The sequence below is a fragment of the Rutilus rutilus genome (genome assembly GCF_951802725.1).
Source record: "Rutilus rutilus genome assembly, chromosome: 22".
Taxonomy (NCBI): domain Eukaryota; kingdom Metazoa; phylum Chordata; class Actinopteri; order Cypriniformes; family Leuciscidae; genus Rutilus; species Rutilus rutilus.
The window spans coordinates 1596435-1613299 of NC_140227.1; the positions used below are offsets into that span (position 1 = coordinate 1596435).

The following is a 16865-nucleotide window of genomic DNA, read 5'->3' on the forward strand; positions in this document are numbered from 1 at the left end:
TAGTTAATAGGGGTGTAACGATACCCTCATGTCACGATTCCATACATATCGCGATACTGAACTCACGATACGATATTATTGTGATACTCCAAGACATATGGTCAAAGGTTTACAAAAAATGAACTGTTGATTAAAATGCTAAATTTGGTATTTCATTGTGGGTGTAAATGAATAGACTTGGACTTGGTGCTGAAACCCAAAGCACAGGACAATAGAGACACCAGAATAACAATATTCATGATTCTGAAGCTGAAAATACTGAATTATTGTAGATGAATATGCTTTCACTGTCACTGACTAGATATATTTATAATAATGTAGGCCACTTTTACTGATAACATCAGACATCTGGCATTATCAGGACACACACATATTCCCCCACTGCATTATTATACATTATATTCAACATTATATAGTAGTTCAATGTAGTTCTGACACTAAAACTCTGAAAACTTAAATTTTTTCTCACACAGTAATTTTCATTTTGGGTGAACTACAGTATATAGACAATACATATTGTCACTATCCACGCATGTTTGTATTGCGATATATTGTGACACGATATATTGTTACACCACTACGAGTTAATGTTACCACACTGGACTAAAACATTTTTTGTCAAAAACCTTGCTTTGTGTTCCTGGTCAAAAATGTCTTGCCTACAAAAACTGCTTATAAATCTCTCATTATGCTATGCTGTTGCAAACTATTGGATTCAATCTTTTTCTCAAATTCTTTTCTTTCAATAAGCACGGGTTTTGACAACTGATTGATCGTAGACCTCATTAATCTGAACACATGCGCCTGAAGTGAATAAGCTTGAGTGAACTTTATTCATTCAGAAACTGAGGTGCAAGAGCTCAGATCAATGAGGCCTGCGATCAACCAGTTCCAGAACCTAATTCAAAACCTGCGCTAACTGAGAGAAAACACTCTGACAAAAAGATTGAATTCAATATTTGATGATAATATTGCATAGCGAGAGATTTAAAAGCCATTTGAAAGGCTGGCCATTATTGATTTGGAACACCAGATTGGGTGAATGATTTTCAGCGCAGCGTAAGGGTTAATGAAGGATTGTTCTTCAGGGAGAGTTGGGAAGGAGGCTTTGAAAAGTTTGTGAAGCCGCTCTTGAGTTTCGGGTGAGGAGCAGGTCATGCATTAATTACGTAATGTAGCAGTAAAGCATGGTAGCTTGCTGGATCTCTCACGGGATGAAGAGTTCTGCTCATTTCAGTCTATGTTAAAACAAGATGTCTGGAATGATATGCTTATCCATGCTGTGTCTGGTTCTGAAAGCTCTCAGAGCCGGTCTCCTGGGACGAGTTCAGTGCGTTGTGCTAGTCTGCTGAGAGGAGGCGTTCGCTAGGCCTGTTTCAGCTCATCGGCATCTCAAAGCAAGATCAGGAACAGATCTGATTCCAGCTCACAGAACCAAGAGTTGTGACTTTTGTTGATTCTTTATTTTTTTTCATAACTCATTGTCTCGACTGTTTCCAGACTGTTCTTTTATGGAAACCAACCCAATCTGGCGCTCCAAAATACACAGAGATTATTCTGCAGCGTTCTTGACTGTCAAAGAACACATATGGAGACGCACACATGAAAAGACAAACACAGTCCTAATTCCAATAAACTAGGATTTCATCGCTGTGTTAATATGATACACTTTCAGCGATTTCGGTAACACTTTACAATAAGGTTCATTAGTTAACATGAACTAAGAATGAACAATACTTCTACAGCATTTATTAATCTTAGTTAATATTAATTTCAACATATACTAAAAAGGTTGTGTTAACATTAGTGAATGCACTGTGAACTAACATGAACAAACAATGAACAGCTGGATTTTTATTAACTAACATTAACAAATATTAATAAATACTGTAACAAATGTATTGCTCATGGTTAGTTCATGTTAGTTAATACATTAACTAATGTTAACTAATGAACACTAACTAATTTTTCTTAGTGTGAGATTAAATCTAAATAACCTTTTTGTGGAATGAAAAGGATGTTAAATGATGTTCTTGGATGTTAAAGGGGAGGTATAATGCCCTTTTCACAAGATGTAAAATAAGTCTCTGATGTCCCCAGAGTGTGTGTGTGAAGTTTTAGCTCAAAATACCCCACAGATATTTTTATACAGCATGTTAAAGTCGTCACTTTTTGAGGGTGAGCAAAAACGCACCGTTTTGTGTCTGGCCCTTTAAATGCAAATGAGCTGCTGCTCCCGGCACAGGGGGCGGAGCTTCAAGAGCTCATGTGTGTTAGCAGCTCCGATTACCTCACACACACACACACACACACACACACACACACGAAAATATCAGAAACTGTTCTGTCTTTTATGTTTAAACCGGAGTCAGACAAAGATGGAGAGACTCAAGAAGAAGTGACAACACGTAGAATGCAACGTCTCTGAATGGTTAGTTGATGAATTTATGTTGCTGATCAGAGTTAACTATCTTCAATTAGCATATTCTGTCATGATAATCTATAGATCGCTGTATAGGAACTGTTGTGAGATGCACACAGAGTGACTTTCTATTGCATGTGAAAAGACGGATGCTCCAGTTTGAGCTCGATTACAACAACTCTTCCTCTTCTCAACATGGACTGCGTGTTCAGGGGGCGGGGTCAAATTCTAGGGTTGGTGATGTCACTAACCCTGGAGGAATGTGGTGTAGTCTCTACCAGCCGTTTGTTGTAGTCCTTAAAAAGCGATTTCTGTAAAAGCAAATATCTCCCTTTGCTCTGAACTTTGAGCGTCGTAACTTTGCAGATGTTGTTTATGCTCAAACAGCAACATTACACACTAACTAAAGTTAGAAAAGTCAAATCATAATCAACCACCCCTTTAAAGGTTCTTTATGGAACCAAAGTTGCCAATAAAGAACCCTTGATTTTTAAGAGTGTAGATATTAATTTTTCAGTGCGATGCTGAATGGAACGGATATAGCAATACTTAAGGGTGCAGTGACTCGAATTAGCTGAATCATTTTTGGTTTTAATACACAGAGTAAAATAAGGTCCTCATTTGAATGACACATTTTTTTTTGTGATGCTATAACGGTGATTTATTTTATTTTTCAGAGGTTAATATTCTGCTAAACATAGTGTTCCAAAAATGCAAGAACTGTTCACACCGAGGACCATAACTGTAACCATAAAAATTAAGATGATGAATGATAAAAACATTGACAGCCAATCAGAATCCATCCTGCTTTAAGGCATTTTAAGCGGCAGATGGCTTATAATAAACAGAACGATATCATCTGCTGACGTTTATGCTAATATAGTTATCGTTAAAGTTATCTTTATAGTTATCGTTCTGGGTGTGAACAGGCTTTTAGAGGGTTTGACTGACATGAGGGTGACGTTTCATATATTTCTGCTGACCTTGTGGTGCTAATGTATTACACTGTATTACACTGTATTATTAATGTATTATTAATGTATTACACTGACTGGCCAAAAAGAAAGCCGCCATTTGGAGAGTCTAGGATAGAGTCTTAAGAGTCTAAAAATTAATGCAACTCTTGATGGAAATAAATGTTGTGATGTTGCATAAGCCAAAAAATGACATGACGAATGCACACTGTAATCTAGAAAAAAACTAAAGGCTAAAAGAGTCTGCAACGTCTTTGGTGCCAGGGCTGGCAGTGTATATGAGTAATATCTTGAGTTTATACATTATTAACACTAAAGTCTATTGTTGCAAACACTGGTGTTAGCGATTTAATTTCTTACCAGTATTTTAGTAGTATAGGCGCTGTTGAGGGCTATAGCATTGACCAGTGTCTCCAGGGTTTTGGCTGGGATGGAGCTGGGCTCTGGGATCGTCTTGTAATGGAAATCCGCCACAAAGCATTGCACCGCCGTCATGCGGTTGGTGGTCAGCGTCCCAGTCTTGTCTGAGCAGATCGCCGTGGCATTGCCCATGGTCTCGCAAGCGTCCAGATGGCGGACCAAATTGTTATCCTTCATCATTTTCTATCAGCGCAGACAAAAAAAGTATTAGTCATATTTACAGGTAACCAGCTAATATAACATGTTGTGGTAGAGTGCATTCTGGATATGCCTAAAAACTGTGATGCACTGTCTACTTTATCTATATGAGCAGCTGTCTACATAATAACCCTCTAGCTGATTTGTATGGAAGCTTGTTTCCGCCACAGAATGAAAAATAAACAATATAAAGTTGATATAAAGTCGCAATTGTGTGATATAAAGTCGCAATTGTGTGATATAAAGTCGCAGTTGTGTGATATAAAGTCGCAATTGTGTGATATAAAGTCGCAGTTGTGTGATATAAAGTCGCAATTGTGTGATATAAAGTCGCAATTGTGTGTTATAAAGTCGCAATTGTGTGATATAAAGTCAGAATTGTGTGATATAAAGTGGCAATTGTGTGATATAAAGTCGCAGTTGTGTGATATAAAGTCGCAATTGTGTGATATAAAGTCGCAGTTGTGTGATATAAAGTCGCAGTTGTGTGATATAAAGTCGCAATTGTGTGTTATAAAGTCGCAATTGTGTGATATAAAGTCGCAATTGTGTGTTATAAAGTCGCAATTGTGTGATATAAAGTCAGAATTGTGTGATATAAAGTGGCAATTGTGTGATATAAAGTCGCAGTTGTGTGATATAAAGTCGCAATTGTGTGATATAAAGTCAGAATTGTGTGATATAAAGTGGCAATTGTGTGATATAAAGTCGCAATTGTGTGTTATAAAGTCGCAATTGTGTGTTATAAAGTCGCAATTGTGTGTTATAAAGTCGCAATTGTGTGATATAAAGTCGCAATTGTGTTATAAAGTCGCAATTGTGTGATATAAAGTCGCAGTTGTGTGATATAAAGTCGCAATTGTGTGATATAAAGTCGCAATTGTGTGTTATAAAGTCGCAATTGTGTGATATAAAGTCAGAATTGTGTGATATAAAGTGGCAATTGTGTGATATAAAGTCGCAGTTGTGTGATATAAAGTCGCAATTGTGTGATATAAAGTCAGAATTGTGTGATATAAAGTGGCAATTGTGTGATATAAAGTCGCAATTGTGTGTTATAAAGTCGCAATTGTGTGTTATAAAGTCGCAATTGTGTGTTATAAAGTCGCAATTGTGTGATATAAAGTCGCAATTGTGTGATATAAAGTCAGAATTGTGTGATATAAAGTGGCAATTGTGTGATATAAAGTCGCAGTTGTGTGATATAAAGTCGCAGTTGTGTGATATAAAGTCGCAATTGTGTGTTATAAAGTCGCAATTGTGTGTTATAAAGTCGCAATTGTGTGATATAAAGTCGCAATTGTGTGTTATAAAGTCGCAATTGTGTGATATAAAGTCGCAATTGTGTGATATAAAGTCGCAATTGTGTGTTATAAAGTCGCAATTGTGTGAAAGAAGTAAGAAAACCCGAAGCTCTTTGCCATCATCGGAAGGGAAGCGCGCTACGAATAAAGATTGGTGTGGGGAAAAATGCGGACCTGGCAATCATGGCTTGAACTATGGGTGATATCTAGGGTCAAATAAAGCCTGCATTAATGTCGCTATTGTTTAACTGTTAATGCAATATTGTCACGTTAACTGCGACAGCCCTAAATTCACAGAAGAGACGTTTTCTTCACACACATGAAGAGTTGCAGTCTGACATGTTTCTCTGCACGCTTTTGATTGACAGGATATAATCGGCCCTGATCATCGGCTGTTTTTAAACAATCTGCCATTGGCCGACAGTGAAAATAATAGCTTTTATCAGCCAATACCGATTATTGGCTGATTAATAGGTGAATCCATAAAAACAATAAAATACAAATACTTGGCATATATAATGAAAATCAAACAAACAAAAAAATAACAACAGTGCAGACGGATGCAAGAATGTGAACAGGATACACTCTGAATCAGTGTTGGCATTAAAAGTGTTCCAACGATGCCCAAAATTGCTCTCTGGGTAATCAGCTCATTAGGTTAATTTAATGTCAAAGTATTAAAGGATTAGTTCACTTCAGAATTAAAATTTCCTGATAATTTACTCTCCCCCACGTCATTCAAGATGTTCATGTCTTTTTTGCTTCAGTGGAAAAGAAATGAAGGTTTTTGAGGAAAACATTCCAGGATTTTCCTCCATATAGTGACTTCAATGGGGTCCAACGGGTTGAAGGTCCAAATGTGAGTTTCAGTGCAGCTTCAAAGTCTCGACACGATCCAGATGAGGAATAAGAGTCTTATCTAGACAAACCAGCGCACATTTTAGAACAAAATACACATTTATATACTTTTAACCACAAATGCTCGTACATTACATGATCACGTTGAAAGGTCAAGCGTGATGTAGGCGGAAGTACCGACCCAGTGTTTACGAAGCGAGTCAAACACCATTTAAAAAATAAAATAAATAAAAAAGGTAAAACAACGATGTCGGACGATTTTGAAGTTGGAGGAGAAACTGAGATTTTTCACACTGCTCTACATTTTCCGCCTACGTCAGGTTACCGCCTCACCTTTCCAATGAGATTACGTAATGTTAAGACCAGCATTTGTGGTTAAAAGTATATATTTTTAAATGTTTTGTTCTAAAACGCTGGTTTGTCTAGATAAGGCTCTTATTCCTCATCTGGATCGTGTCGAGACTTTGAAGCTGCACTGAAACTCACATTTGGACCTTGAACCCGTTGGACCCCATTGAAGACACTATATGGAGAAACATCCTGGAATGTTTTCCTCAGAAACCTTCATTTCTTTTCAACTGAAGAGAGAAAGACATGAACATCTTGGATGACGTGGGGGAGAGTAAATTATCAGGAAATTTTAATTCTGAAGTGAACTAATCCTAGTAAACTAGTGTGTGTTCTTCACGTACCTTCACGGAGTAGGCCAGAGAGATGGTCACGGCGAGCGGAAGGCCTTCGGGAACCGCAACCACCAGGACTGTAACACCAATAATGAAGAACTTGACAAAATACTGAATGTAGACTGGAGTGCACTCTGGCAGCCACGGCCTCTTCTGAAGCACAAAGTTATCGATCGCGAAGTAAAGCACCAGGATGATGACTGTAATGGCAGACATTACCAAACCTGAGGACCAGATCACATTAAACACGGCATTAGAGCTCCACTGTGATAAAGCGCCAAACCTGTAGACTCCTAATCCTCCAAACACCCTGAAAACACGCAGCACCTGCTTTGCCGATCTGCACAGCCAGCTTTGTCAGTTTTCCTTGCAGAACGGATTTCTCTTTCTTGGAGACGTTGGCCTTCTTCTTCTCTTTGTCATCGGTCTCTCCTCCCTCTGCGCTCTTCAAGGGCTGCATCTCCATCGCAGCGGCGCCATCTTGCTTTTTCACTGTAAAGACCACAGAAAACACACGTCGGTAATGGGCCGTCCAACCTTTGCTACTACTATAATTAATGCTGGACCTCGTTGTGAGGGAATCACAAAATAAGAATAAACCAGAGTTTGAACTCTACTGTTGGGTTTTGTATGTTTGTTTGTATATAAATAGTAACTCGTTAACATTATGGGCCCTGTTTTAATGATCTGAAATGCAAGTATCAAACGCGAAACGCAAGTAACTTTGTGGGCGGATCTCGGGCGCTGTTGCTATTATACCGGCGGGATAAATGACTCTTGCGCCCGACACTAATCTAAAATGTGTTGGTCTGAAGCTTCATTACTCATAGGTGTGGTTTGGGCGTAACGTGAAATAAACCAATCAGAGCGTCATCTCACATTCCCTTTAAGAGCAGGCGTGCTTGTTCCATGGCGGATTGCTGTTATAACGGCGGATTTGCCAGACGCACGCCAGGAGCGGTTCACAGCCGAGGAGACCGACGTTCTCGTCACGGCCGTAAAACACAGAGAAGTGACATTGGGGACGGAGAAACACACCCAAATTAGCTTCGCTTAAACAGGCGTATGATAATTTGGGTAAATGTGTAAGCTAGATTTATGCCTATTTTTTCACACCTTCATGGACACCACAATGATTTCCCTCGTGTGGAATATTTTTCCTTGTAATTATGTACGGTTTGCAAACATGTGAACTGTGTCTGTGTAGACGAGAGAAGCAAAGTGTGTGTGTGTTGTGCACACGCTACATTATGGTCAAGCATGCGCCCTTAAAATAGCATCTGAATAACGCGCCGCTGACTTTAGACGAGGTTTCTCCTGGTCAGTGGCGGAATTGTTTTCTGAAACTGCAAAATAGCACCAGGGAACGTTTGCACCGGAACACGCCTCCTCTTTTCGCTGAACCGCCCCCGGGAGCGCAAGTTCATTCCCTAATTTACCGACGTGCGTCTGTGGAGGGAAAAGTCCGCTGTGCGTCGGGTGCAAAATAGGAATGAAACATGCGTCGCTGTACAAAGTCAATTGCGCAGGGAGCAATATAGGGCCCAATATATGAATGACCGTTATGTGCTACCAGCCACCAAGTGCACTTAAAATTCCAATAGAAGTCAACATTTCAAGAGGACCAGTAATCTTCTTTTATTTTAAGTACAATTAATTACTTTGGTTTGCAACCAAATTCAGCCAACCAGCAATTTAAATATGTTATTTTGAATATCTACATTGATCAAAGGAAACGTGAGGAGGTAAATGAATTTTACATTTATCCAGGAACTGGATTAAACCCCAATCCCGGTAACATTACATGGTTGAGAGACGACTGAAAAACCTTTTCATGTGATCTGATGACACAAGCTGGGTATCGAGTTATATGGGATAATGGGACAAACATCTTAAAGGGACAGGTCACCCAAAAATTAAAGTTCTATCATTACTCAACCTTATTTTGCTTCAAACCTTTATAACTTTCTTTCTTCTGTGAGACAAACATTCTGTCAGTAACATTCACAGAACGTCCGTTCAACGTCATCTGGTTTTTAATAATGTTCTCAACACTTGCCTTGCCTAAAGTTTTTTAAATGTTACGACTTGTTTCAGAACATTCCGAGAAATATTCAAAAGTAACATTCCCATAATGTTTGAACTTGGAACAATGATGAGATGGAATGTTCCCTTTCATGTTCGCATGAACCAAGATTAAACTTTAAAAAAAGAAAAAAAAGAAAAAACATTTAAAAATCTGTATGTTTTTGTCTTTTGTCTTAAATACAGGCGAAATGTTCAGGAAATCTATCAATCTAGGGTTTGGAGTCAAGAACTGGTTCTTATTCAGAGCTGGTTTCATAAAAACTAAAACAAAAATAATAAAATAAAATCATAAAAATAAAAATAAAATAATAAAAATTATGTAACATTTTTATGCACTACCTTTGGGATACTTTTATAGCTTTTTGAGGCTTGAACGCCTCATTCATTGTAACTGAATGGAAATGAGCAGCCGGCACATTATTCAAAATATCATCTTTTGTGTTCAGCAGAAGAAAGTCATTCAGTTTTGAAACGACACAAGAGTGAGTAAGTGATGACGTGGAATGACTCCTTGCTTATTTTTTCTTTTGGGTGATATTTTCCTTTAAGGCAAAAGACGCAGTTTTCCACTGCTTAATGCATCTTGTGCAATGTTTGCCACATTTTAAAGCAATATAAACCAGTAATGCCTCCACCACCAATTATATCTTTGTGACACGTGTGGTGGATTTAAATTAATCAACTTAAATTAATCAACTAACATTTGTTTTTCTTACAGGAACAAAATTCATATGCTTTTAATGTGTCCAAACTCTTTGGAAAAACTTGTGACTTGTGACTCTGAGTATGTGTCTATGGGTAAAAATAACATAGTTATGGGAAGTGAAACTAGACAGTCTGTTAGAACAAATTAAGTCATCATTAAAACCTTGTGATAAGTAATCACAAGATCAGAGTTTGCTTTACCTAGTAACAGAGGGGTTTTGCATATGAAGAACCAATCAAATAGTGAGGAAATTATGTAATGCAGCCTGACATTTATGCCATACCCTGATTCTATAAAAACTGTTGTATATGTGTTTTTCGGTGGGATTCTCAATGGAATTTGTCTGAGATCCTCCGGCCTTGCTTCTTGGGAGAGATTCCCTGAGAACTGCTCGGGAAGATCTCCTGGCCGTGATTAAAGCATTTAAAGGACATTTGCAGATCTGTTTGTCGATTTATTCCTGCGCAGGAAGCTAGTTTAGGGAAGCAAGTTAGTTAGAAACTCGGCCAGTTGTTGACTGAAGACGCAAGAGCCAGAGAGTTTAAGGTATTGGTGTCGAGAGCAGACGCCAGAGAGAGTTTAAGGTATTGGTGTCGAGTGGAGACGCCACAGATATTAAGATCAGTAGGGTGTCGAGTGCAGACGCCCCAGATAGTTAGGTTTAGGGAAAGAAATCCATGACAATTTGGCGAGCCAGATCCAGGAGTCCTCGGAATGGTCCCTCTGTCGGGCGGATGGGAGCGAGGAACCACGTTGTCTTCACTCTGCCAGACTGCAGAACCCTCTTCGACAGAGGGAACCATTCCAGTCGGGCTAAAAGGACCTAAAGTATTAAGGTAGGACAAACAGACCTCAGCACTTTTCCTTTGAAATGCTTCTAAATTAATTAAAAGGTTTAATAAAATTTTGGCTTTTCTGTTAAGTGAAATTTTGAAGAAAACTGGTAATCACATCTAAAAGATTTAAGTGATTAAAAAAAAAAAAGATATGTTTTTACCTTTGCTAAAAAGGGCAATGAATGATTATGGTTAAATTCAACCAAATTAATATATGTTGAGTATTTTGTTTTTTTGTATTAAGAGTGCTTCAAAAAAGCTGTCAATAAAACTTCTGCAAAGCAACTTGTCATGGAAATCAGATCCGGGAGGGGAAAATACCCCGAGATGCTGCAGTACTGAAACTTGCTTTTTGTTTGAAGTTTTGTTTGAAAAAGACTTTGATTTTGACTGAATTAAATAAAGGTTAATAAAGAAAGATATAGATAAAGAAAGAAATGTGGAAACAAGATAAATAGAATATTTTTATCCTGAGATTTATGAATTTTTACATTTTGAAATCAATTAAACATTGCAGAAATTGTTAAAATTATAAATCATAATAATAGGAAGAACCATTCTGTGATAATTAGGAAATTTTGAATCATAAAGAAACTTTTATGGGTTAGACTTTAATTATGTATTTATGTAGATAAGATATATAAAACTGAGCAATAGGGGCTCTTAAAGTGATGAAAAAATAGTAAGATATTGCGGTTTTTCTCGGTCGCTTTGGTGCGTTTCTCGCATCGCTATTTGCATTTGCGCCACAGTTAATGCAATTCTCAAAACAATTAGTACAAACTGCAAAACCTAGATGATAACCTGCAAAAGCGTGTCACTTGCTCAAAATGGAGAGCTCATTCCTCAAAAGCAAGTATTCATGTCAATGAAAGTGTCAGTGTCATCAAGATAAAAAGTCCTGACACCATCGTTTATGAACAAGATAATCAAATGGCTTTGTCATGTTTTCATTATGACAGTTTACTCTGTAAATGTTTTCCAATGCAAAAAAGTCAGATCTTGGTGACACTACCTGAAAATGCTCAAGACAGCACTATATACTATTTGCACAGCCATTTGAAAAATACAGTAAAGTTACACAATGCTGTATTTAGTGAGGTAACTGAGTACAAGACACTGAATATGTATGTTTCACATTTTTACTGCATATGCTCTTTGCAATTCTAATTTGTTCACAGCATTGAGCAAAAGAACAAATACACCCTTATTTACAACAAACATAAACTCCCTTTGGGTAGAGCTTTTTCAACATTTTTGCATGTAATGACTCAAGCAATGAAATGAGGACTATTAGTTTTATATGGAATGACTATTCAGCATTCACAAGTATAGTTAATTTTGACTGACATGACATAAGCAAATGATAATGTTATAAAACAGCAGAGAGTTGTATGAAACCAATTGATGCATGTCCAAAAGCATTTGCAATTTGTTGGAAGGACTGAGAGAAACTGTAAATGCACGTGTTTAAATAATATACTTTCTATCTGAAGGTGTCTAGAATTTGTATCCCGTTATCCCTTGTGGGAGACAGTGTGAAAAAACTGATCCATTGCGGAGAACCTGAGAGTCAATGGTTTATGTTTAACTGAGATCATGTTTGTGCATTGTGCATAGTATGAGAATGAGATTGGGTGACCAACTTTAAATAGAAATTGTGATTTGAACAAGCACATAACAGACATATTACAGTCATTTTATTTTGGTATCTTGTAAAAAAGAAAAGACAAAGAATTCTTTTAATTTACATTATACACTGTGTTATAATTAGAGAAGTTTTCCTGCTTTTTCCTGCGTCTTTGCAAAGAAGAAGTGCTTGCTTTTTTCCGCAATGAAGGACTAAGCTTTTTAACAAATTGAAGAATTGCTGTGTTGTAAACCAGAAGAGACTTTTAGAAATTAAGCTGTTTAATTTGATTTTTGCGGTTCTCTGAGTGTTCAAGATTTCAGACAGCTGCCTTGAAAAGTGGGATGACTGCAGAAAAATAAAAGAGGAAGTGGGGCCTGCAGCCGCCCTCCTGAAAGAGGAAGTTGACACTTCTGAGAGGGGTCAGAATGGGGAGACTGATTCAGCCTGCAAAGGTGACAATTCACTTGAGACTTTTCCTAAAGACAATTTTGCCATGCATTATGACATTTTGTGGCAGACCAAAGCCAGACCAAGGAGAGTGCCATCACAGCCTGACAATCCAATGTATCAGCCTGAAGTTCAACTGAATGACAATCCACACAGAAAGACAATCAGCCGTGTGGGCTAGGTGCTGCATTTTCAATGATCACTACAGAGACCGTTTCAAATTTAGTTATTATTTAACTTGATTGTTTTTTTGATTATCCACTGGTTTCAGCAATTCTTCATATTTCTTCATATCCTTCATTATTCTTCAACTAACACTCTTTGAATCTGCTTTCAGTAGGTACCAGTCAGTAACAGCCCTTCTGCAGGAAGTTCAATAGCGGAAGTTAACATACAGTTAAAACTAAGGCTGGAAATGGCAGTGAGAGTTATGTAAAAGCATTAATAGGTTATTGACATTGCAGAATTCTATGGAAAAGAAAAATATAATATAGGCCACAAGGCGTCTGAAGAGAAATTATGACTAGAAAAGTAAAAATATTGGTCACTCCATTTCATTTAAAGGTAATTTTCTAGATTCAATAGAAACAATGTTTCTAATTCTAAACTTTTGAAATCACATGCTGTCATCATCAGGGGTACGAGATGGAAATGTTATTTTCTTTTTGTCCATGGACCAAAGATTGTGTGAAGGTTTCCAAATCTTCTTTTAAATAGCTTGTGAGCAACAACAAAAAGTTGGAAAATTGAAATTGTGCAAAGAATAACAAATTGCATTTGAGAAATTAGAACTGATTCTCTCAACTGCAACTGTAGGTCTATACGATTATTATTATTAAAAGTGTTTAATCTATTTGATTTTTGAAAAGTTAGGTTTACGTCCACTGTGTAAACTCAAACACATGGCGACTGCATCGGACAATTGAAAATTGATATCCTAACGTTTAGACACTGTTGCAAGGGGAATTTACTGTGCACAGTATGTCTACGTTCAGTGGCTTTGACGGAAAAGTTGTTACCGTTCAGATTTAATGGTATTCCACTCCTAATAAATATATGTTCCCCATTCAGTTCATAAACTGCTATGGCAGACGAGAATGTATGAATCTCTGGCCAGAGAGGGGTGTGTGAAAGTGTGTGAAAGTGAGTGTGTGAAATATGGTGTTCTGAGAAACACAAAGAAAAATAAATTATGTCAATCAAAACAGCTGTATCTAAATTTATAAAATTTGACCCCAGAGGTTAAAATATACCCAACAATACAACGACCATGGATGATTTTGGCTAACTATCCTGAGCTGGGTTTATTGTTATGGCAGAAATAAACAATGCCACACCTGTGCAGTGTATAACTTTGGGAAGGCAGAGAGCAAGCAAGCTTGCCCTGTCCACCCCATACTTAACTTTTCCTTTTTACAGGATGTCATGATGGATCTCATCGAACAGAACTGATTCTGTTCCAAATGTATAAAATATTGTCTTGTTACTGTTTAATATGAAGTTTTACAGGTCTCATCAAAAAAGGACGACCGGCCAGACGAGCAGGCAACATGATACATGTTGTAATTAACAAAAATACTTAAGGTCTCCATTCACAGGTTGTTCTTGTGGTTCACTCCACAAACAAGGTCCCATCTGGGGTGCGGTGACACCTCCGTCCAAGCATCTCGACTTAAACTACACCAACCAGCTTGAGCCAAACGCCAACCAGCCCTCAGCCCTCAGCAACCCCAAACGCCGACACCAACGACAACGCACCGCGTAAAGTGAGGGACAAAGGAAGTGCTAGTTTAACTTTCCTCCCTTGCCAACGTGGGAAAGCCCATTGCAACGTTTCGCAAAGAATCACCCTGGTGAAGATGGAACGTCCATGGGACAACGAGATGATCAACACACCTGGAGGAAGATGTGAACCAACTAATGTTTTAAGCTTAGTATAAGAATTAATTTTGTGTGATGTTTATTGATGTTTTATTTGTTTCAATCAAACTATACTGTAGGACTTGAGTATTTAGATCTCATGATTTGAACAATTACTGATGAATTTGAAAATATTTCAGGTACATGTAAATTGAGAAGAGGAAAATCTCTTAATTTTGTAGAGTATAGGGACTCTTAACTAGGTACATTACTGTAAAGATAATAAATAATCTAGGGACTATTTTTGAAGAAACTTTAAGGTTTTAGAACCCTAATTCAGACATCATAGATGCTAAAAAATTTAATAGTTGTAATAATTGTTCTCTAATAAGAGAGGATAAGTTACTTTGCCGGACTAGGTCCGAATAGATAATAGGGTAAACTTCTATAGCAATTAATTAATGACTACATTAAATATATTTTAGGTGTTTCCATTTGCTACAATAGCAAAAGAAAAACTTTCAAAAGGAGATTGATTTTGGGAACCATTTAATTTCTGGATTATTATTAGTTAAAGAAGTTACCAGTGTGATTATTGAAATGTTCCTTTCATGTATTGTCTAATGTCTGTATTTGATATCTGAGAGGTGACTGCGGGTCTAGTCTATCTAGGAATGCAGTAACAGTGCTTGCTTATTTAGCCCGGTTTGCAGAAATGAAATATGGACTTGTTTTGTTGAGAAAGGTCTTCAACGAATTAAAGCAAATTAAGTAGGGGGCACAAAGTTAAAACCTAGACCAAGAACAATGTAACTCAAACATGTTAAATTTAAACTGAAATGAATCTAAACAGTTTAGACATGTCAGTGAAATAGAATATTTGCTCATAAAGCAAAATTCTAAAAAGCTTTCTTAATTCAGAATGAAGTTACAGATTTAATGATCTGGATCAATTGATCCATTATGAACTATTCCGCATTGCCAACAAATAGAGGCAGGACATGTTATGTCCATCAGTTAATTCTGGAAAAATAGGATTTTAGGATAGGTAATTAAAGATTAAATGGCATATCAGCAGCTAAGGCTATTCTCATGGCAAGAGTTGGGTTCATTTTAAAGTAATGACATTGTTTGAAACAAAACAATACAATTATTGATATTTGTGTTAGGGATAAAAATGAAAAATTCTAGAAGAATTTCTTTTTTGGTTAGATTTTATTACACAGATGCTTAAATAGATCTTACTAAGTAAAACAATCGCCTGCTTGAATTAAAAGCTAACAAGAAAAATGGTTAATCAGCAGTATCAGCCTGTTAAAGGCCTAATAGATCAATGTGATTCGAAATCCAGAAAGATGATACTTGAACTTGGCTCAAGGTCTACTAAAGTTATAAAGGCAATGTACTATGGTATGTTTAGTTGTTACTAAAGATAGAATGTTGGGAAGAAGATGAAGGAGGTGAGAAGATGGTATGTGTATGTAGAAGATGGTATGCGTAAGTGGAAGATGGTATGTGTATGTAGTAACGTTGGAAACAGGTGGTATTTTAATTACAACTTAGGATGCTGATTGAAGGAATATTTGACAGGTATTGTAAAGTAAAAGATGGAACATGGTATGATTAGAGATATCAGGTGGTATTAAAGTCACTGACTTATAATGGGATGATTTGGTAAAGGTAAATTAGTTTACAGGTAAATCATGCAAGTATGAAAAATTGAATAGAATAATTTAATTTTAATATTTGGCCGTGTATTAGTACGGCCAGAGAGGGGAATTGTGGTGGATTTAAATTAATCAACTTAAATTAATCAACTAACATTTGTTTTTCTTACAGGAACAAAATTCATATGCTTTTAATGTGTCCAAACTCTTTGGAAAAACTTGTGACTTGTGACTCTGAGTATGTGTCTATGGGTAAAAATAACATAGTTATGGGAAGTGAAACTAGACAGTCTGTTAGAACAAATTAAGTCATCATTAAAACCTTGTGATAAGTAATCACAAGATCAGAGTTTGCTTTACCTAGTAACAGAGGGGTTTTGCATATGAAGAACCAATCAAATAGTGAGGAAATTATGTAATGCAGCCTGACATTTATGCCATACCCTGATTCTATAAAAACTGTTGTATATGTGTTTTTCGGTGGGATTCTCAATGGAATTTGTCTGAGATCCTCCGGCCTTGCTTCTTGGGAGAGATTCCCTGAGAACTGCTCGGGAAGATCTCCTGGCCGTGATTAAAGCATTTAAAGGACATTTGCAGATCTGTTTGTCGATTTATTCCTGCGCAGGAAGCTAGTTTAGGGAAGCAAGTTAGTTAGAAACTCGGCCAGTTGTTGACTGAAGACGCAAGAGCCAGAGAGTTTAAGGTATTGGTGTCGAGAGCAGACGCCAGAGAGAGTTTAAGGTATTGGTGTCGAGTGGAGACGCCA

General features: G+C 37.2%; 1 protein-coding gene and 1 long non-coding RNA gene across 12 annotated transcripts in view; one reads left to right on the top strand and one right to left on the bottom strand.

Annotated features, from left to right (window-relative positions):
• Positions 1-16865, bottom strand: part of atp2b2 (ATPase plasma membrane Ca2+ transporting 2) — a 193273-nt gene that overhangs the window by 40106 nt on the left and 136302 nt on the right. For all 11 annotated transcript variants that reach the window (XM_084394805.1, XM_084394806.1, XM_084394808.1 and 8 more), the window contains 3 exons: positions 7187-7351; positions 6869-7083; positions 3757-3999 (listed from right to left, as the gene is read on the bottom strand). In XM_084394805.1, coding sequence (XP_084250931.1) covers positions 3757-3999; positions 6869-7083; positions 7187-7351 — 623 coding nt within the window. The remainder of the gene's footprint in view (positions 1-3756; positions 4000-6868; positions 7084-7186; positions 7352-16865) is intronic.
• Positions 9320-16689, top strand: LOC311281664. Its single transcript, XR_014625832.1, has 2 exons — positions 9320-10489; positions 12436-16689. It is a non-coding gene; the product is annotated as an uncharacterized lncRNA (long non-coding RNA).